Consider the following 22,730-nt stretch of genomic DNA (forward strand, 5'->3'; position numbering starts at 1 on the left):
CTCACCAATGAATTCTTTGAGAGTTCTACTTCCCAACTGGTGAAGCCATTGACGGCTATGTTTCAGTAGGTTTGGGAAATAGGGTTCATGCCTTCCTTATGGAAAGAAGGTCTTATCAAACTGTTGCCAAAGGTTCCTTCGCCGTCGATGTTGCAACTTTGGAGACCAGTTTCTTTGATGGGTTCCATGTATAAAATCTTTTCCAAAGTGCTGGTGAATCGGCTCCACAAGCATCTTCCGGCTAGTGTGCATCCTCTTCAATATGGTTTCATTAAGGGCCACAACATTCTGCATAATATCTTAAATGTGCAAATGGCTATTGACTATGCAAGGCACTCTAGTCAGGAAGTGGTATTGATTCAATTGGATCTGGAAAAGGCTTTTGACTATTTAGACTGGTCTTTCATTGCAGAACTTATGCCTACTATGGGCTTTGGTACTCGGATGTCCCGCTTGATCTACATCATTAGTGCTGCGGCTTCTTCGCGAGTCATGCTAAATGGTGGTGTTACACAGCCCTTTGTCCTTGCACGCTCTGTGAGACAGGGTTGCCCGTTGAGTCCGCTCTTCTTTGCCCTGGCGACTCATCCGGTTCTTTTGATGTTATCTTCCATGGCAGCTTCTACTCAGTTGGCCGGATTGTCTCTTCCTTTTGGTCAGCACTTCATTGCTCAATCTTTGGCTGATGACAGCTTTATGATTTTGCTTACGGACAAGGACAATATTCGCAAGGCATTAGATGTTTGGACGCTTTTTGGTCTTGCTTCTGGTCTTCGACCCTTTGGGTGTTGATGTTTGGCCAAAACAACTACTACAGTGGATTTTACAGAAACTAGCAGCTAAGTTTCTGTATTGGAAGTCACAAGCTTGGCCCTTTCATGTTCGGCTGAAAGTGGCTTAGACAATTATGCTGCCAATGCTCACATATTTCTTGCCATTGCTGTCTTGGACTCCTACTACTTTGAATGCTCTCACTAGGCCCATCCGTTTCAGTTATGGAAGAAGGATTCATTGCATGCAAGTATTTTGTGGATTTCGTGGTTGCATACATGTACCCCCAAGCGCCTGGGTGGTGGGGCTATTTTGGATGCCGAAACTCATATGCTGGCACTTCGTTGGTCTCTTTTTCGTGCCATGTGTGTGGAGCATCACCCGTGGGCCGTTATAGCCCGTTATTTTCTTGAGGACCACGGGCTTGTGCATGGTAATACACAAATTCGAAGCTTCTGGTGGCATGTTCTTAATGCAGACTCTCGGTTTTCGAGTCCTTCCTCATCTGTGCTTGTCATTTGGTCGGCTCCTGGCAATTGGTTCTCCAGAAGGTGCGTTGGCATCCAGCGGAGGACCGCTTACATACTAACTCTTTTCAATTGGAATTGTTGGCAGCCTCGAGATTACTTTCATGGGAAGGCAAACATGAGCTCAGACCAAAATTCAACCGCATGGCTCGTTTGGGCTTGACTTCAGATGCCACCCTTGCCAGTCGTAATGTCTTGATATCATTTCATACAGTCAGGAGGCTTTTTAAAATCCCTCGTGGATACCGTGATTTATGGGAACAGCTTTTGTTAGTGCTCCAGAGTACACGACCCTTTCCTGCCCTTGCTTTGGATCGTCCTTGGCAGGACTGGGACCTTGCAGGTTGGTTGAATTTGGAAAAGGCCTTAGCTAACCAGGTCTATCATCTTTTGATTAAAGATCATCAATGGTTGGTTAATAAAGCTAATACTGTATGGGGATTGCGGAAATCTCAGTCATGGTGGAAGGCAACTATGATAGAGGGCTGGTTGAACAAGACACCTTTCAAATGCAAGGTCTTTCTTTGGAGGGTGATGATTGGTGGTCTTCCGCTTGCTTCAGCCCTTTCCAAGCATTGAATCTCTAACGGCAATTGTTTCTTTTGCACCACTACTGTGGAATCGGCCCGTTATCGATTTATTTCTTGCCCTCTCGCTAAGAATATCTGGTCGCTCTTGTCAGCGGTTTGGCGAGCAGTGGTTGGTTTCTCGCTAAGCCCTTTTGATTGGGTTTTTGTACAGCAAAATACCCCACACCGGCACAGTCGCATATGAAGATCTTGTTTCACTTTCTTAGATACTGGGGATGCTGGCACAATTGGACCACTCGGAATGCCTTTCTTTTTGATTCGGCCTCTAATGTTTCGGGACATATTGCGAGGCTTAAAAGGCCTCTTGCATTGGCAGATAGATCTCATTCGGCACTCTGATTTACTCCCTTGGGAGGACTTACTTCCCTTGCATATGGTGATTTCCTCTGTTTCTTTGCCATGACTTTTGTAACTCGTTTGTGGTTTGGTACTGAGATGTTACACACGATGGCTTAGAGCCATCGTGTATCTTGTAATCATGTAAACTTGTACCTTTTTTTCGTAATTAATACAATTGCCTTTTACGAAAAGAGAGAGAGAGAGATTTCCATACTTGCAATACATGTTGACCCTTCTTTGCAGAATCTCCTTTGCACTTATTTGCATCAATGAGACAAATCCTCTGGGCTCCTACTCTTGCCAAGGACCCACCACCCTCCAAAGAGCAATAGCCACCATAATAGCCATTTACTTGACCATTGCCACGCACCTGTGACCCTCCAGTGTAATCGACGCTTTGATGTTGCTAGTAAAGTCATCACTCCATGGAACCACAAATATTGAAGTTCTACTTACCACTTTATAGATGTGCCTCCTTCCTTGAGAGTTGACTATGAGAGACCCAATCCCTTTGTAGTACGAGACTTCTCACAAGACGGTGTACTGGAGACATTGGTTGTGAAAGCCCAGGCACATGCAACAAAATCCCATCAACACACTTTATCCTTTGTATTTTTCTAGTCCTGATATTGCGTTGTCTTTTGCTTTGTTGAAACTATTGTATTCCATTTATATATGATGGCATAGAGCCACCCGGTACTTTGTAATCTTGTAATTGTATACTTTTTTTCGTAATTACTCATTACTCATTACTGAGAGAGAGAGAGAGAGAGAGAGAGAGAGAGAGAGAGAGAGAGAGAAGAAAGAAAGAAGAAAGTTATATTAACGTCTACAACAGGCCAAGTTGGCCTATGAGACCAAAATGTTGCATACAAATGTTTGGGAGATTTCAAAAGTCCCAGTGAAGCTAACATTTATGCTATGTTGAACTAAATTGAGTAGGTACAAAATGATATCTGGACTAGATACAATCTAGAGGTACTCCCAGTGCGGTGTGGAACTGCTCCTGGGGTGTTCATCCTAAGATGTCCTGCATGGGTCGGTCTAGCATGGAGAGGCTAAAGCAGCGGGGCAGGGCCCTCCGATGGCTCAATACCTTTGGAAACCCTGCCATGTTTGTATGCGCAGGGTGCCAATGCTTCCGATGATTCCCCAGAATTGGATTGGGAACATCTACTAGAGTTAGCTAACTCATTGCTAGGAGAATATGTTTGGCACAACCATAGTAATCTTCCAAAGTGTAATGAGCAAGACATTGTGGATGCAAAAGTTGACATGCAAAAAGTGCTTCGATCTTTCTTTGCATTTTATGAATGTGGCATCATATTTTTCTTCTAGGGCACGATCCCAGTGATTTCTTGGATTTGTCAATGGTTGGCTTACATCCTCAAGTGTGATTATGTTGGCTTGGCCCTAGGAGCTTCTATGAGGTCATGCTCACATTTGTTGGCAGACTGCCCCTCTTTTGTTGCAGGCAATTGGTGCACGTGGTACCATGGAGACCTATTGACAGATTTTCAAACTCTACTCAAACATGAATGTCTAGTGTGGGTTGAAGTAGAAAATTGCCCTACGGTTTGTTGGCCTTTGTTAAGGGGTGCAATGGCAGTGATTGGTACTGTCTTGGTGCCTCCCAGTATGAGGGCAAGCAACAAGAATTGTGTATGCATGCTATAGGACACCTCGAGGAAAAGACCCAATTGGTTCACCTCAATTGCATTGGTATGCATCCACTATGGTTTAAGCTTAACTAGGGCACCTTTACATGTCACTATTTCACTTGTGGTGGCAAGCTTAGTCATTTCGTAGTTGAGTGTTTGGACAAAAAGAATGCTACTGTTACTTATAATGGGGATATTGAAATGATGATGGAGACACTACTCACTGGGGAATGACCTTTACAGAAGGATGAAGCAACCTGTTATTTCTTCAAACCCGCATGATACAGGATGGGTTGCATAGAAAGGGTATGAAGGTTGAAATCTAGCATCAGATGTGTCCATCATTAGGCACTCAAGATGCCTTCAGTACGTATGTGTAGAAAGGACAAATCTTCTAAGTTGCCATCATTTGATGTGTCCATCATCAGGCACTCAAGATGTCTTCCATACATATGTGTGTATAAATGATAAATGATAAATCTTCTAAGTTGCCACGTACAACTTTCATGGACCCCTCCAATTCAAAGAAAGCTGTGCAGCGGAGATTACATGTTGAGTGCTCTTGAGAGCACCCAGGGGATCCTTGAGCATGCCTTGCTTTTGATCATAGAGGCAAGTTGATCACCTGTGGGATCACAAATATCTACATTTGCTTGCAAAAAATGGAAGCAATCCTTGTGAAAAATCCTCGCACGAGACAAAATACTTTTGTAGTTTTGGCAGATTTTTCGGATGAAGGAATTTTGGAGGCTTTAGCTGAGAAGGTGCAAGCGAGGCACGAGCAGCCTCACCCATGAATCCCTTGATTTCACAAATGCAGATTGCCACTTGGAATGTTTGTGGGATTTGTTCCCACAACAAGCAACATGACATGTCGCATATTTTGTATGAGAACTACTAGGATGTTGGTGTATTTTACATGAGGACCACTAGGATGCTTTGTATGTTATTGAGCACAAAAGCCATGATGATGTTGTGGTCGTGTTTTGGCCTATCATGGATTTCATCTTTTTTATGTTAGTTGCAAGGATAAACACTTTCAGGTGTCCTCATGGTTATACACAAGAAATTCTAGCCAGTGCTTGTTAAGAATGATGTTCATGGATGCTTCTTGGTGATTGAGATTGTGGTTGAAGGCTAAGTCTTATGGCTGGTTGGCCTTTATGCACCCAATGACTCATTACATTGTTAGGCCTTGTGGAATGGTTGAGCTAGGAAGACCGGGTTTGCTTATGGGTGATTTCAACACGAGTGTTGGCCTGTCCCAGTCCACTTCAGAACACTCTTTGATGGATTATCAAGAAAGCAGGGCATGGAAAGCCTTTGCCATGGATGTCTTGAAACAAGGTATTTGGTCTTGGCTTTCTCTATTGGCTAGAAAATTTACCTTTCACTGCCCTCAATACTTGGCCATGTGGTCTCAACTAGAGTGCACTTATGCCATGCATGAAGACTCATTTTTACCAAAAATTTTGGAGATGTGAGTCTTGCAACACTATGTATTATCTAACCATTTCCCTTTGCAACTTGACATGATTAGGCAATCGGTGGATGCTTTTGTCGATTTCCTGGGTAGGTTGCCCCTGAGATTCAACTCTTCCTTTTTAAGTCATGTAGCTTTCAAGGGCTACATGACCCAACTACTGGAGAGATTTTCATGTGATTTTCCACCAGAAGATTGGATTCCTTCGACATATTGATTTCAAATGTCAAGAAGGTGTTAAGAGAATATGACATTTATCATGCTTCGCTTAATAGGCGGTGTTTGCATGCTGTAGAAGACATGTTAGTCTTGGTCCGTCTATTGTTGCTCGACTTGCTGCATGATGATTTTTTAATCTCATTAGTAGCTCGACTGGGTGAACTTATTCAAGGCATTTAGCTATGGTCTTATCAACAAGCTAAGCTAAAGAATCTGATTTATAGTCTTTCAGATAGATCTTGCCAAACTCATAAATTCTTTTTGGCCTTGCATGCATCCCCTATGCGGAAAAATGTGGTGAGATTGCAAGATGTAGAAGATCAAATGGTCATGAATCCCAAATCAATTGTAAGTATGTGTAGGGAATATGATGGTGGAGACTAGGATACATCCCTTTCATTGGGTACTTGGTAAAGCAAAATATCATGGTTCGGCGCAACCTCATATGAACATTTGGTTTCACTCTTTTCAGATTTTGGTGTTATTGGCATATTTGGGCCACTCACAATGCATTCATGTTTGATGCTACCTTAGGCATCCAAGGTCATGTTGTGAAGCTTAAGGGACTTCTTCAATGGCAGCTTGATCTTATATAACATGCTAATATCTTGGCTAGAGATGACTTAGTTTCTTGGCATTGGGCGATTTCGTTTGTAATCCTGCTTTGAATTTTGTACTCTTGTATTTTCTTTTGTACTTTTCTAATGATATTATATAACAACTCATCACACACACACACACACACACACACACACACACACACACACACACACACACACTCACTCACTCACTCACTCACTCACACACATCTATTAACATTCTTTGGAGGCAAGAAAAAGAAAATTAGAAGGAATAAACTCTCTAAACTAGTATGACTCATAAGAGATTTAATTATAGTATTAAGTTTCATTACAAATATAGAGGGTAACTAAATGTCATCACAAGTTATACTTACTATTGGGGAAGTGGGGTGTGAAACTCTTTGATGACTACTTTTTCTCCTTGATAGATTGTCCACGTACCATTTCTTCGCACCTCTTTGAATTTGGCTATTTCTATTGGTCGATTTTTGAGTTGAAATGAGATAAACTCATCCACTATCCACACTTTTGTCCCATGTAGGGACTTAGTTTGCTTCATCACTGCTACCTTCTACGTCATATCCATGTAGCTGGTCCTTTGCTTATATGCCTTTTGGGATAATGTTGATGGGCTCTCCCAAATCTAGGAAAGGGACCACCTTGCTTAACTATGCTCAATAGAACATATGTTACCAAGATGAAAATCTTGTTCCAATTTTGGAGTAAAATTGTATTTATCCTCGCGAGGGGTGAGAAAACCAATCCTTGTTTCTCTCTTATCACTTTCAATCCTCTTATTCTCTTTGATTACTGACATAACCTCCATACAAAAGTGTATTGAATTAAATGAGTTCCCTTTTTGTATTTAGTCGGTGAATTCTTGTATAGACTTTGTTATGGGCTCGCTGTGTGTGTGTGTGAGGAATATCAATGTCTATATAAGGCTAATGTGGCTTATGAGATAAAATCCAGAGTACATCCATGGACCATGTTTAATGTCATCTCATCTCAGTTTGGTAAAGATGTGTCATGCTTGATGAAGAGAAATGGCTCTATCCAATGTGACTCCGTGGCGTGGAACGTAAGGTGTCTGGCGTCTTTGTTAGGTTAGTAGTGTTACTAGGGTCAAGTCTGTGGAAAAAGTCTGTCACTGCTCTTTGTGTGGGTCCCTCTAGGTGAGCTGGTGGTGGCCTCCTGTCTTACAGTAGTGCTATGTGACACCTCTACAGTTCCAAGAGGAAAAGACCTAGGCATCTCTGGTCCTCATACCCCATGATGTGACGAAGAGGTCTAAAACCGTCACGGATGAGGTAGTGGTACCATCCTCATATGTCATATGCATATGTAGTGCAACTTCGTCTTAGGCTCTCGGCCACAAAGCTGGCAAGTCCTATCATGTGTTAGGGTATCTGTCCATCTACCTATCTCCATCTGTAGCCTATGAGAGGAGGTGCAAACTTGTTTGATAGCAACATCTATGCTATGGGAGAGATGGGTGTCCATGTATGCTGGCTGAATAGTGAAACCATCATCAAAGAGACATAATAAGTGGCTCCTTTGGAACTCCATCCTCGATCCTAGAGGGAGTGGTGGATGGGTCCATGTTCTTGCTGTCTTAGTTCTCAAGATATCAGCTCTGATCATGTGATTTAGCTCTGGTTGGCTAAGAGAAAGTGTAGGGAAATCAAGGTTGTAGTCAAAAGGTAGAAGGCAGCGGTCAATATCCAAACCATGTAGGCTCATCCAAATAGTCATCTATGATAATCAATATCTCTTCTCGTCTCTTGCTGCTAGTTGTCTAGATGAAGTTAGTGCCAATCGTGAGTAACTATGTCGTGGAATCTCCCATAATCTGTGCCAAAAGGTCACTTTCCTAAAGAGTGCCTCAATAACTGTGGGTTTTGTCCCTAGCTTTGCTCTAACAATGGAATGTGGAGTGGAGGGCTTACTCCTAATCATACATGATACTTCACAGTGGAAGCACATGGGTGGATAGAGCCATCTTTGTATCAGTTTGTTTGAGATTAAATCAATTTATGCTCTTCTTATATTTGCTGTGTATTCTCTACTCCTTACTCAGATTTAAAACTAAGCTGTATCGCTTTGAACTCTAGTATCACCTTGTTTGAGACTATGAAGTCTCTTTAACTTCTGGGCATCAGTTCTATCTAGCTAAAATTGCGAGCGAAATATGCAAATATGGCTATCTTATGGGTGGGATCCACTTGGATGGGAAAAATTTCCATATATGTCACCTCAATCAATGGCCTTTCCATGCTATCCCAACCATCATAATAATATCTCTCCTCATGTTTGATCGATGAGTGGGCTAAGATACCTATGGTATAAGCTACAACCCCATAGTGTAGGTGTGACTAGGGTGTCAAACAACCATTGTTTGGTGCGAGGCTCCTAGAAGTGCTGCTTATCCTCGTGCCAAACGTTCTTCTGATGCCCCTCTCATAAAAAAACATGGGATAGAGAGGGTGACTCCCAGATAGATATATTCCCTCATATCCTCCACAATGTCTCCCCCAAATGTGAACTGCTACATAGATCTAGTCATGCATATTGCTGAAGTATTGAAGACCATGGTTTTGGTTTTCCCAAGGTTTACTAAGGTCTCTATCTCTACAAAAGATGTGCAAAGCATCTAGGTGGTGCGGCAATCCCTCCAGTGAATATGAAATGAGAACAATATTATCTACGTACAATAATATCGATATCAATACCCTTGCTAGGTTGGCTCGGGCTCCTCCTCCTCCTCGGTCGATGTAATTAGACACTTCATCTATGTATAAAGTATAAACCAAAAAATGTGGGTAAAACCGTGCATTCTTGGTTCACTCCCATGGTAATGTGAATTCTCTCATATAGCCCCCCCAAGTGTGCGTAAAAGACCTATCACGGTCTCATATAATGCATAGATACCCCCTCATATACACTTTGGTACTCTAATATCTTGCAATCTCTACATGATATGTGTGCGAGGCACTATATCAAAAGCTGTTGAGAAATAACAAATGATGTATGCTCCAGGAAGAGATGTCATGAATCCCATATGCACAGTGAGGAAAGTGGAGAAGTTGAAAAGCTATAAAAGCATGTACTTGGTCCATCTTTCAAGAAATGCACCCATACTTTGTACCACACTCTGTGTCATTGTTACGTCCTACTTGAGATTGTGTTTATGAGTCCAAGCATTCACTCTTGGAACCTAATTCACTCAAGTAACAGTTACTATCATTTGTTAATGTTGTAATGATTCTAGTTATCACTTTTCAACCTCCATAGCTACAACCATGCTCAAGATCCATGCATTTTCACATGGTATCAGAGCCATAGTAAGCATAGGCTAACTCTCCTCATTGCTCTCTTAGTCTCTCACAACCTCTGGCAAACTTAGTTCAAACACATAACTTCATCTCTTGCTCCCTTTTTCACTCTATTCCTTTAGTTTGCCATAGCCAGCCTGTATTGATATCTGTTGGAGGACTCAGGGAGAACAAACTAAGCCATATCTTCACTAACATCCTTCTAGGGATCTCTTCCGTGACTCCCTGTGCCGGTTCCTGTTACATACATGTGGACATTGGTCTTGTATTTGAGCAACATTGTAGGAATTCGTCAATTTGCCCAGATTTGCGCTTGACAGTGGTCGTATAGTTCGTGCTGATGAAGGCCGCCGCCATTACTCCTACGACGTTAGGGCTTTTGTAGCCCATGGTCTAGGCTACCTTCAGGCAAAGTCTCGGGTCAGATGGTCCACAGGTTGCGCTGCAAGAAGGAAAAAACTAGTCGGGCTGAGAACCCTAATCACAGTCCACCATAGCCAAAATTGACTAAGCTTCATTTCTCACTTCATTTGCTTATCTTTGCTAGTTGGATGGCTCAAGGGAGCCCTTACAACTCTCATCTACTTAATGCCACTAATTAATCAACAAGGAGGACAAGTCTTTGAGTATTTTTGAAGATTTGAAAGAATCAAGTCAACAATATCTAGCTCAACAAGGGGATTCAACATCAATAGTATCTTTTGATACTCAATCAGTGTCTCTTGGCACTTGTAATGATTTAAAGCCCAATTGATCAAATCCATTTGTAAGTCTTAATTTCTTTGTAAAAGGATAGATACTACCCGAGTGTCCTTGTGGTAAGACCTCATTCTAAGATGACTGAACTGGAACAGATAGCAAAGTTTAATGGTGAAGGCTTTCACGCTTGGAAGGAGAAAACCATGTACCATCTCATGAGGAAAGACCTATGGGATTTCTTTGAAGAAGATGATGCAGATGACAAGAAAGAAGATGCTAAAAAGGAAGATGCTACAGAAGACCAGCCTAAAATAAAGGTATGGTAGAAGATGAACAATAAAGCTCTAGGTATTATTGCATGGGGTCTATCAGATGATGTATAGCTCTTGTCGGACAATCAACTTCCTCGAGCCACACGCCCCACTGTAATAGAGACTGTTCACATTCCAGGATGCAAGGTGTAGGCTCATGGGGAAACTTGTGACTGACGGAACATGCATCTATTCGGCGTGGAAGCTGCAGATGAGGAAGAGAGACTAAGAAGCGTGCAAGTACGTTTTGCCGCTGGCCTGGATGGCGACCTTCAGTCCCCCATGGTAGCCCTCGGCCGGACCATAGGGGTGACAGATGCTCCAAGTGGTACTATCAATGCATCTATTAGCCATGTTGAAAGCCACGACTCTGTACACTGGTAGAAGCGGGCCGCCTGTGCCGGGGGCCACGCAATCACATCCCTCGGCGCTCCCCACTGGGGGGGGGCCCTCGAAAGATAATGCTCAAATGCGGGACGTCGGCGCCAGCCCACCAGTTAATGTCCATCATGCAGCTTGGCCACTATTGTGCGAATAGTGCTAGTCCTTCATCTCCCATCCACTAGGAGATGTGATCTGCCACCTGACTCTTCAATTCCTCCTCAATCTGTGTAGTCGTCCACTTCTCTGAGAAGGATGACTGGAATAAGAAAGCGTAGTTTGGTCCATCCGGTGGTGCTAGTAGGTGGACCTTGCCCCTCCTTGACTTACGAACCACGAAGATCCCCACCTCTAGAGGTAGTGGGAACTCTCCGCGCTCTGCAACTCGCAGGTAAGACCATGGGCCACTGCGAAAAAACTCTTGTGGTGGTAGCTGTGCCTGTCTCGGAAAAGTAAGGCGAGTGACAGGGGCAAATGAGCTGGTGGCTGTGTGGACGGGGGGGGGGGGGGGGGGGGGGGGGGGACTGCTGGTGTGTAGAGGAGGTAGGTGTGTGTGGCTCATCACCTCCTGTGGGCCTTGGCCTAACAGGACCGCCTCCATGATCTGCGCCGAGCCGATGCTCAACGTGGAGTGGAGCCAGTCACGAAGTTGGCCCTAGTTGGGGAATGTCCTACTACCTGACCATAGATTGCTGTTTCCATTAGTTCCAACTCCTTAGCTCGAATGGCTAAGAGCTGCTCCTCAGAGAGGACTACGCGCAAGGTGTTCGACTGGGGGGCACTCGGTGAGTACGCCAGCGTCTGACCAAAGGTTTCCATTGCCCGTCCCTACTGGGAGAACCTACCTATCGCAGTGCTGTGTCGCTGAATGGGGAGTTGCTACAGGGGGAGGGAGCAACTGGAGGGGAAGGGAAGAAAAAAGGGGAGGGGAGGGGGTTGTTTTCAATGGTGGTGGTGTTGCAGACTGATCGCGGGCCAGGCCTCTTGTCAAGGCGGCACTTGGGGGGGGGGGGAGACGGTCAACCCCGGGGGACAGCCAGGCAAGAGGGGGAATAGGTGGCCGTTACACACCTTGGGGGCGAGGGCGCGCAAGCCGAACAGAGAGGCGCGAGCAGTGCTAAGACGGCCATGATCAGTCGGGCAGCGTGCAGGACAGTCGGACAGCAACCACGACCAGTCGGATGGCGCGACTGTCGGACAGTGGGCGAGACGAAACGGAAGGCACGATCGGACGGGTGACAAATCGGATGGCGCGTGTCAGGCGGGGAGACAGCAGCGCGACGTGTAGGGGAACTGTTTTTTTATGTTGGAATCAATTTGTAAAAATGCGGTACCTTAGAATCTGCATGCAGTGTGTTTGACAGATGTCAAAAGCGGGACATAGTTACGTGGAATACAATAATTGCGGGATGTGCCCAGATCAGTAATTCTGATTTAGCCTTTGAGACTTGAGTATTTTGAAATGATGAATGGAGCAGGTTTGAAGCCAGATGAGGTTACATTAACGTCTCTTTTGTCTGCATGCAGCCATGCAGGCCTTCTGGATAAGGCAAATTCTCTTTTTAAATGCATGGAAAACGACTATGGGATTACACCAACAATTGACCACTGCAACTGTATGGCTGACCTCCTTGGACGTGCTGGTAGTCTGGAGGATGCGGAAGACTTCCTTGTCAGTGCACCTTTTGTAGCAAACATTGTAGGCCTGACCTCTTTGCTTAGTCATTGCAAAGCCAATGGCAATGTGTGGCTAGGACATGGCTGCTTTGACCGCTTTATTGAGATGGATGTCAGCAATTCTGCTGGATACGTGCTTATGTCCCATGCTTATTCTCATCTGGTCCTGCAGGAAGATGCATGCGAAATAGAAGAAATAAGAAAAGGTTATTCTGCATGGAAGAAACCAGGGAAGGCTCATATTCAGGTTGGAAACAGAGTGTATGATTTCATAGTTTGAGACCAGATTTTACTAACACCTGGAGAGATAGATGCTAAATTGAAGAGGTTAAACTATTCCATGAAGGAGAAAGGCTATATTCCATCTCTTACTCTGATGCTTCAGATGGCGCAAGGAAATGATGAATCAGGGTAAGCAGGCCAATACTAGGGGGGCCTATGTTTGTAACATATGGAGCCCATCACTTTTTGAATAGTTTTTTAACCATCACTGTGATGGTCTCACACAGCGAAAACATGCACTCCTGTTTGGATTATACCCAAATGGATGTAAAGTAGCTGATCAATCATGTAATATAATGATGAAATCCGAGATACTGCCAAGCAATCTATTGTTGAGCTGATGGATTTGATTATATTCACCAGCAATCATGGTGGATTGGTATAAATATTTGAGTAAGAGCATATCTAAAGCCGATTGGGGATAAGATGAACCCTCCTAGTGCCCTGTCCTGCCAGGGATAAGATGAAATGAGTTGATGGACTCTTCTCCTGATTCTTCAGGATGCTGTACTAATATCTTGATGAAGAACCTCATATTCAGGGATAAGATGATCTAGTACCAGTCCAAGGAGGAATGAAACCAGTAAATGCAGTAATGAGAATGATGAAGAACCGGTCGCAAGATTGTGTGGACCATAGAAGTGGGAAATGCCCCAAATGCCTTTTGGGAGGACTTGAAATGCTGAAACATGAGGAGACAAGCCCTAAAAGTGTTTCCCGAGCCTAAACATTTCTCCTTCAAGGACACGTCTACGACGTGGTGTTTCAGGTTGGGGAAACCTTTTGGCTTCACCCGTTTTCCCACATGCCCAAAATGGTTTTGTTCATTTAACATTTTCTTTTTTCTTTTTTAATGCTTTGTATGCTTCATTTTAGTCATTTTTAATGTTATCGCTTTAACTCTTTAAATGTTATCATTTTAATGTTTCACTTTTCTTTCAATATTATTGTTTCAATGTTGTGCTTTTATTCTTTGAGTCGACATGGCTTCATGGCACGAGCCAATCCATAGGTGCATGATCTATTCTAACTTCTTGAGGATTGTGGCAAATCACCATTATTTCTCTCTACCATCTACCATGATAATGGCCTTGATTGGTTGCACTACAAAGAATGACATCTAGAATGAAATCACCTACTAGTGAGGCACAATGATTAGTTGGACAAATCCATGAACTAAGATATCCACTAGGGTAGGGGTGTGGATAGCAGTGGTAGAGGCATGAGGTTGAAGGTGTGATGGGGGAATGATGAAGAATGAATGAGAGAGTAAGCATGGAGTTATAAAGAGATGAATGCTCATTCTGTTGGAGAGAGAGAGAGAGAGAGAGAGAGAGAGAGGGAGAGAGAGAGGGAGAATGTGTATATGTGTGTGTGTGTGAACACAAGATAGTGAGCAAGAGTGGACAACAATTTCATACTCAAAAGATGCAAGTACTAGAATGATAAAATGAAAGTACAATAGATCTTAAATAAGTTAGACCTATCTCTAACTCAATTGGAGTTATTTTAGCTCTAGAGTCTAGTATCACTACTTTTAAAGTCCTAAACTCACTATACTTTGATACTTTAATAAGTGTCCACACCACAAATTATATTGGGCACTGCCCATAATTGACCAATTCTAACATGCCCTATAGTGCCAATTTGATGATGTACAAGGAGTGAATCAATCACCAAAAGATAGTAAGGTGTTGTCCATGCTGATCTATTTTTTGCGACTATTGCCTTGAACTTGGACTATTTTGAATGGCCTTACCAGACATATTTACTTCATGTTGTGGAAAATGAATTTAGTGCATACTGGTATTTCTTGGATTTCATGGAATCATGTTTGTATCCCAAAAAGCATGGATAGTGGGGCTATTTTGGATATTGAAATTTGAGACACATATAGTTGCTCTCCATTGATCACTTTTTCAAGCAATGTGCATTGATCAATACCCTTGGGTCTTTATTATTCCCTTTTTTCTTGAAGACTAGGGACTTTTGCATAGTCACTTTGTTTTGGTGACCCATTTGGTGTGCTCATGGAAGGTTGTGATTCAGAATGTGAAGTGCCAGCAGATGATGGATTATTTATTAATTTCTTGTGGATAGAATTGTTGGCTATGTCTCACTTGCTCTCTTGGGAAGGGAAACAAGAGGATTGACCCAAGTTTAATTGGATGGCATGTCTGGGTTTGTTCTCTATTACAGATGTGAGTTGATCAGCTCATGGTGTGGTGATGCCTTTTTGCATAGTTAGATGGAATTTTTTGGATCCCTTGAGGATACCATATTGTATGGAGTAAGATCTCAATGCAGTTCTAGGATCAATAGTCCTTTCCCAAACTGAATCCCGATTATCCTTAGCAAGATAAGGACCTTGCGGGTCAACTAAGTTTGGAATGCACATTAGTTAACCATATATATCACCTTACAATTATAGATCACCATTGGTTGGTGAACAAAGCCAATGTTGTTTGAGGACTACGCAAATCTGAAGCGTGGTGAAGCCAACTTCCCACTGCCAAGCCTCCATGTGCCACCAGCCATAAAAAGTATGACACCATCCTTGGCCTCCAACTATCCCATAGGCGACGCCAGAAGGTTCGTCAAAAGGGCTCTGTGATGCTGTGCTCCGCCCAGTGCCTGTTGCATGACAGTGCCTAGTCCATATCCTCTTGCATCAGTACATGTCTACCAATCCTGGTAGTGTATTCTAGGAACCTGGGTGGCTTCTTGGTGACCACAAAGGCCGGCCATAGCCACTCTCCTGGATTCCACTCCAGGTCATCAAGTGGTCTGCCCTCCCAAATCCAAAGGCGCCACTCCCTAAGATCCTTCCAGAAAACATAGGGGTCCAGTCGCCATGTCTTCCCCTGAAGGCTCACTAATTGAATCCTTCTCCACGAGAGGGTGGCAATCCCCTCATCATCCTCCTCTCTGTCAAGGTCTAGACATCCTCCCTCCTGAACGGTGAAGAAAGTCCCCTGTGGTGCGCCACCCACTTTGCCTGCCACCTAAAGGTGGATTCCTTCTAGTGAAAACCTAGCTGGCCATACCTCTAGGGGCTCTATTGGGTCTCGTATCGGGGGAGCAAGCCACTCCGGAGGTATTGCTGCGTCTATCTCTCTTCTCCTCAACTCCACTTCTCTTTGGTAGCTTGATACTCGCTGCAACATCTCCTTGTCCACCATCCTGTACACCTCCCGCCCTGTCCTGATGGTACAAGCCGGGCCGGCCTCCCACCCTGCCCACTGGATGTGGGGGCACTCACCAATATGTGCCCCTTCTCGATCTTTGACCTGGGGGTTCCAAATCACCGGCTGATGGTCTATTTCCTCCTGGCAGCCTAGGGGGCTCTAGATTAGGGCCTTAGGGAGGTCCTGCCACATGCGGAGTAAGCTGCAAAGGAAAGGTGATCTTGGGGGGGGATGATCTGGGCTGACATGAAGATCCATCTCAGGGACGGTCTCCACTCACCACCAAGCCTCGGTCTACAATCCTAAAGGCCCTTCTGCAATAAGACCTTCCAGGTCTGCCCGCCTGGTGTGAGACCGCGGACAACTAGCTTGCCCAAGAGGGCCATACTCTGATACTCTGGGCCTATGATCCTAAGCCCTCCCTCTGACCTATGTCGTATGATGTTCGCCCATCCCACCTTGGCCTTGGAACCATTAGAGCCCGACCAAAGGAAATTCCGAACTAGGCGTAGTGAAGTTGCACTACGCACGATGAGGAGAAGCACAAACACGAAGCAATGTACCAGGCCGTTGCTAGGAGGACCTGGTTAACCACCAAGACTCGTCCGACTAGTGAGAGGTGAACTGTGCTTTAGTAGGTCAGTTTCCTCCGAATAGAATAAAGGACAAGAAGAAATTGCTGGGCAGGAGTGATGTGGAGTCCCACCTGGAACCCTAGGTACTAGACGGTTTGCTCTCTGCTCACCCATCTAAATCCCAAGTGGACGCCCCACTCCGTGCTGGAGTCCGGGTCTGTGAGGAAACCAATTGACTTTTGCCAGTTGATTTTCACTCCTGTTGCAAAGCAGAACACGTCAAGAGCCAGTCTCACTCTCTTCAACATCAACTCATCTGCGTACTCTGCGTATGGGGGAATCCAAGCGTGGGGAAATCCCAACCTCACCATGGTGCCCTCTAGGAAATCCCAGCCCACCTGTCATAAGCTTTCTCGAAATCCAAGAGTAGTACTGCTAGTCTCTGCCCACTATGTTGAGTCCACTGTCTTGTCTCAAAGAAGGTAAATACATTGTCTAGGATGCTCCTATCCTGGACAAAGCATGTATGTGTGTCGTGGATGATATCTGGAAGCACGGGGCGTAGTCGCCTACCAATCATCTTTGCTAGTGCCTGATAGGCTACTGGCAAAAAGGTGATCGGTCTCCAATGGGAGAGCTCCAACTGGTCTCCCCCTTTGGGGAGAAGACTGATAAGGCCTACCGACAAACTCCCTGGCATCTGTCCTGAAGTGAAAATCTCCTGGAAGGCCATCAGTAGGGGGTCCTTCACCACTTCCCAGTAGGTAGTGAAGAATGGCTTAGAGAGGCCATCCTCCCCCGGGCATTTTTGCCCGTCCTGTGTATGGAAAGCCTCCTCTAGTTCCTTCTCTATGAAGGGGACTAGGAGGGAGCATCCGATCTCCTCTGTGATGAGGGATGGGATGTGATCCCATACCTGTTTTCTACATCTTTGTCCTCTAGCTGAAGATGTCTCCTGTTGGAAAAGCCTCGTGTAATAATCGGTGGAAATCTCGATCACCTCATCTAGGCTAGAACGGATCCTCCCATAGAATGGCTTCAGTCTTGTAGGTTAACTTGAAGGGAGTCTATCCTACTGATGTTTTATAGGTTGTTCGGTAGGCCCATAAGGTTGCCATCATTTTGTTATCCCAATCACTGTGCAAGGCAGAGACCACTTTGGTCAGGACGTTTACTAAGATTTTATTAATAGACTCAGTCTAACCATTTTCTTGAGGGTAGTAGGGTGGGGATTTTTTATGGATGATTAAAAAGGTCAACAGGAGGTGAGCGATTACTTCATTAATGAAGTGCGTGCCTTGATCACTAACTAGTTCAATGGGGTAGCCAAAGTGTAAGATCATCAGCTTCCAAAGGAACTTAGTAGTGGTTCAAGCATCGTTTTTCCTCATGGCCCTCACTTTTGCCCACTTTGTGAGATAGTTCGTAGTAACGATGATATACTTGGCCTGCGAGTACTGTGCCACATGATTGATCGGCCCGATGAAGTCAATTTTCCATTTCTTGGATGGTTGTCTTGAAATGATTAAGCTTAGCTCCATTTTTTCCTTATTATGAACTAGGATCTTGGTCAGTTGGCACTCATTGTAGTGCTTTACAAATCATGATGCATCTTGAAAAAGAGTAGGCCACCACAATTGAGACTGCAGCACCTTACGGGTTGTCGTGTCTCCGCTGAAGTGCCCTCCTGCAATCTCGCAATGTGCTTCTGAAAGCGAGTCATGCATCTCATATTTGCACACACATCTACATAGCAAGCCTGTTGAGATATTGTCCATCACACTCAGCTTAGCCTCTTTGTATGGAGTAGTGTGGGCTCATGATACAGAATCCCATATGCACAGTGGTGGAAAGTGCAACCTAGTCTCTTCCTATAAAGTATTGTACTTGCTCATTTTGAATGTAATGTCATAGTACTTTTATACTCTTAGTAAAGTGTCTATGTCATTGTCAATACACAAGATTACATTTATGAGTCCAAGCTTCCATCTTGGAACCTAATTCACTTGTTTGACATTTGGTCTTGATGTCTGTTGCCTTATGAGCTCACTCTTTCTCTTTCAACCTCCATAGCCATGCTCTAGATCCAACATTCTTTACATGGTATCAGATCCCAATTGTAAGCTCAACTCAACTCCTCTCTACTCTCTCAGTCTCTCTCAACCTCAATCCAACTCAATGTTAGCTAATTACTTCATCTTCAAACTTCTACCTTGTGGCATCCATAGCTAGAGCATGTACCTACCATGCTTGGAGCTTCCATATCTCACTCTACAGGAAATATTTCTCAGTGCTTTCTTCTGAAAAATTGTTCTCTTGTTTCCAAATTTTCTCTGTGGCACCTCAATTGCTGACATTGGTGGAGCATATGCCCATCATTGCTAAAAAATGTGATCGCTGCCCTATTTACACCTACACCTGATCGTATTGATGAATCTCCTCCTGTGCACTGCCATGTTGACCATTATCATAGGGCAATGAAAGCCCATCACCTAAGGTATCTCCAGCTCAAATCTTGTCCAAAATGGTTCACTGTGTGAGCCACACAAAGAGAAAAACTAGGCCCCTATCCTACAAACGCAAAAACTCCATAGCCAACTTACTTGAAACTTCATATTTCTTGCATTTTCTCTCTCCTATCACTTAAACCAAACCCTTGCCACTCCAATCCACTAAAAATTGAAGTTTCCAGCAAGCATTTTCCATCAAATCAACAGAGGAGGGAGAAATCCAAGCACCAAAACATCAAACTCAAGTGCTTGAAAGCATAGTATCTATCGATACTTATCAAGTATTATTTGATACTACATTCACTGTGTCTCTTGATACAATTAAATCTTCTGCTACTCAAATATGAGAGTTTTGGTGCTGATTTGCTACTCTAGCATGGGAAAAGACTCTCCAACTATTTGGTTCAAAGGGGTCAAGTTCCACACCCACATCAAGCTCATCTTGATGAAAAAGGGTCTTTGGGCCATTACCAATAGCAAGGAGAAGAAGCCTCGGGATACATACTTTGCAGCTACTTGGCAAAAGAATGATGACAAAGTATAGGCCATTATCAATCTGGAATTGGATGATAGCTACATCCACCATGTGGATACTTGTGAAACCTCTAATGATACATGGAAGAGATTAGATACTTTGTTTGGTGCATAATAATGTCATCTAAGTATGGATTACTGATTGAATTTTTCAGGCTAGATATAAAATCAAACACATCTCTTGCAACTCACTTAAACTACATGGAGTCCTAAACTAGTTGACATTAAGGCCTCCTTGCTAGAAGAAGAAAATAAGGTAAAATTCAAAGAAGAACCAAGCACCTCCAAAGATGAATAAATGTCATAATTCGGTACTAGGTATATAAGGGCAAGAAAGATCAACTAGTATGTGACTTCTACAAAAGGATCGCACACACTAAGAAATTCTATCATGCCAAGAAGAGGTCCCAAAAGGCCTATCTAGTTGTTGTTAAAGAAGAAGAGGACCATGGAGCAAAAGAAGAAGAAGAAGAAGAAGAAGAAGAAGAAGACCACCAGGAGTAAACCTCATCAATCCTTCTATTCTGATAGACTTTTTTATCTAGCCCTAATGCTTCTGACATAAGCTTGTAAACTCCTTATATAACCTTGTACTACAACCTCTATACACTTTATGAGACCCTTGTTATAGCCTTTGGATGTCTAGCATGTTTTTGGTACCCACACTTAGCTTTTTTTGTGTGAGTGACAGTCTCTAGCATTTATCATGTTTGTGGTGTGCCCACACTTTGTAGGTGGTTGCTAACTAAAGCCTCTACACACTTTGCACTTCTCTAGTTGTGATTGAGGAGTGGTATTGAGATATTGGAAATCACACTCAGCTTAGCCTCTTTGTATGGAGCAGTGTGGGCTCAGGATACAGAATCCCATATGCACAATAATGAAAAGTGTAGCCTAGTCTATTCCTATAAAGCATTGTACTTGCTCTCATTTTAAATGCAATGTCATAGTACTTTTGTACTTCCAGTAAAGTACATGTGTCATTGTCAACACACAAGACTATGTTTATGAGTCCAAGCTTCCATCTTAGAACCTAATTCACTTGTGTGACATTTGGTCTTAATGTATGTTACCTCATGAGCTCACTCTTCTTCTTTCAACCTCCATAGCCATGCTCTAGATCTAACATTCTTTACAAAGCCGTCATGTCCCAACCTATCTGATAGGGTTGTATTTAGAGGATGAGTCACTGAAGTCGGGCCTTCTTGATAGGTCTCTCGGGTAGTCCGTGCTCAAGAACTTGGACTATATTGTCTGTCTAGTAAGGAGTCAAGTCCCACTCTAAACAAGTTATTTTCACTGGATAGGTTAAACAGATGCACGTTAGGCAAGTCGCCTGTGATGCCCTATCTAGCGGCTTTTCCTGTGGGTATGTGAGACATATGGTTGGCCATGTAGTGCTTCTTCCCTTTGCATACAACCACCGAGAAGTCGAACTCGAGAAGCAAAATTAACCATCGAGAAATGCATCTCGTAGTGCACGGTTTGTTAACAAGATAAAGCAAGGCTTGATGGTCAATAAAGAAGAAAAAAGGTGTGGCCAAAAGGTAATGCCAAAATTTCTTCACAACAAACACCATAGCTAGCCCTTCCCTCTTAGTGGTGGAGTAGTTCATCTTGGTATTCGTGAGTTGTCTGCTAGCAAAGCTCACTAGATAGTCTAAATTGTGTTCACCTGGTTGGCACAACATAGCTCGCACGGTGGCAAACTTTAAGGCATCAATGTGAACATGGAAGGTTATGGTCTAGTCTGGGGGTCATAGGATTGGTTTTGTGGTTAGAGCCTTCTTCAACTCTTCATATGCATGTTGGCATTCCTTGGTCCATTCAAATACCACTAGCAATTTGTATAGAGGCCTAGCAATTAATGCATAGTTTAACACAAATCATCGATAGTATTGAACTCCCTTGTAGTTGTTGGTGGTGGAAGATCAACGATAACCCTAACTTTTGAGAAGTCAGTGGCAATGCCATTCTTTGACACCATGTGCCCTAGGATGCATCCTTGCTTCACCCAGAACTCGCATTTCAAAGGGTTCAACGAGAGATGATACAGTCTCTCTTTGTGGCAGCATTGACTTTCTTGTAATTGACGCACACTCTAATTTTTCCATTCTCCTTCATCACGATCACTGTGGGTGATACCTAATCCATGTGCTCAATTTCATAAATGAATCTTGCTCTAAGTAGCTTATCGATTTCCTCCTTGACAGTGTGAGTGTGTTTGGGATTCGGTTGCTGCTTGTGTTGTGTTGGATGTCATTGGGATGTTATGAGTCACTACACTCGGATCTACCCCCTTTGGCGCATCAAGAGACCCAGCAAATACATCTATGTATTCTTGTAAGAGAGCAACAAGAGTTGCCTCCTTTTCCTTGGTTAAGTCGTCGGCCATAAAACCAGATCGGTGGGTTGTATCTCCTTCCTTAACTAGATTGGCCTCTTTAACTTTGGTGGGTCCTTCTATAGACTCGCTTACTTGTGTTCGCCTTTTGGCTTCGAGCAAGACTACTACCCTCTTGCATTTCTTAAATCTCCAGAATCATTTTGGTAGGTCTTGCGGCTTCCTCTTTTTTTTAGCTTCTGGATCCCTAGGTCGTTTTCTCTTTTCCTCCTTTGACCTTCATCACCTTAGGTGAACTGGTAGGTCTCCCTTGGTGCGCTTGGTCTTAGGTGGTTGGGGTATCTCAGAATTACTATTCGAGCTTACTTCCGTCTCAGAATCAAACTCTTTGTCTTCGCTAGAAGAGCGAGTCTCTCTTGGAGATCGTAGCTCCGATGGTGATTCCGTCCTGAGTATTGGTGTGGCAAGTGGTTGAAAGAGACTTGCTTCATCATAATCAGTCACTCCTATGTGCTTCAACCAAGTGCGATCGCAGCCCATTTGCATGACTCCTTCCTTGAGTCTGAAGATGCTCTTTTTCTATGGTTTGGAATCCATCCTTATTTATTCAATCTCATCCCCCTCTGTGTCATACTCTATCGTGTTGATCTCTTCTTCGCTCTCGTCACATTGGAGGAACAACAATCTTAATACTCATCACTAGAGTCATCCACATCCCACTGC

General features: G+C 43.7%; 1 protein-coding gene across 5 annotated transcripts in view; it reads left to right on the top strand.

Moving 5' to 3' along the window:
• Positions 1-13,330, top strand: part of LOC148032910 (pentatricopeptide repeat-containing protein At5g56310-like) — a 115,492-nt gene extending 102,162 nt beyond the window's left edge. For 4 of the 5 annotated variants that reach the window (XR_015691685.1, XR_015691684.1, XR_015691686.1 and 1 more), the window contains one exon: positions 12,425-13,330. Coding sequence is in view for 2 of the 5 variants with exons in the window: in XM_087683602.1 (XP_087539728.1) it covers positions 12,425-12,854 (430 nt within the window). In the remaining 3 variants the exon portion in view is untranslated. The remainder of the gene's footprint in view (positions 1-12,424) is intronic. The other variant, XM_087683603.1, reaches the window with a different exon arrangement.
• The last annotated feature ends 9,400 nt before the right edge of the window (positions 13,331-22,730 follow it).

This window comes from Lygodium microphyllum, chromosome 8 (genome assembly GCF_053477565.2).
Source record: "Lygodium microphyllum isolate KBCC chromosome 8, Lygodium_microphyllum_v1.1.10, whole genome shotgun sequence".
NCBI lineage: Eukaryota > Viridiplantae > Streptophyta > Polypodiopsida > Schizaeales > Lygodiaceae > Lygodium > Lygodium microphyllum.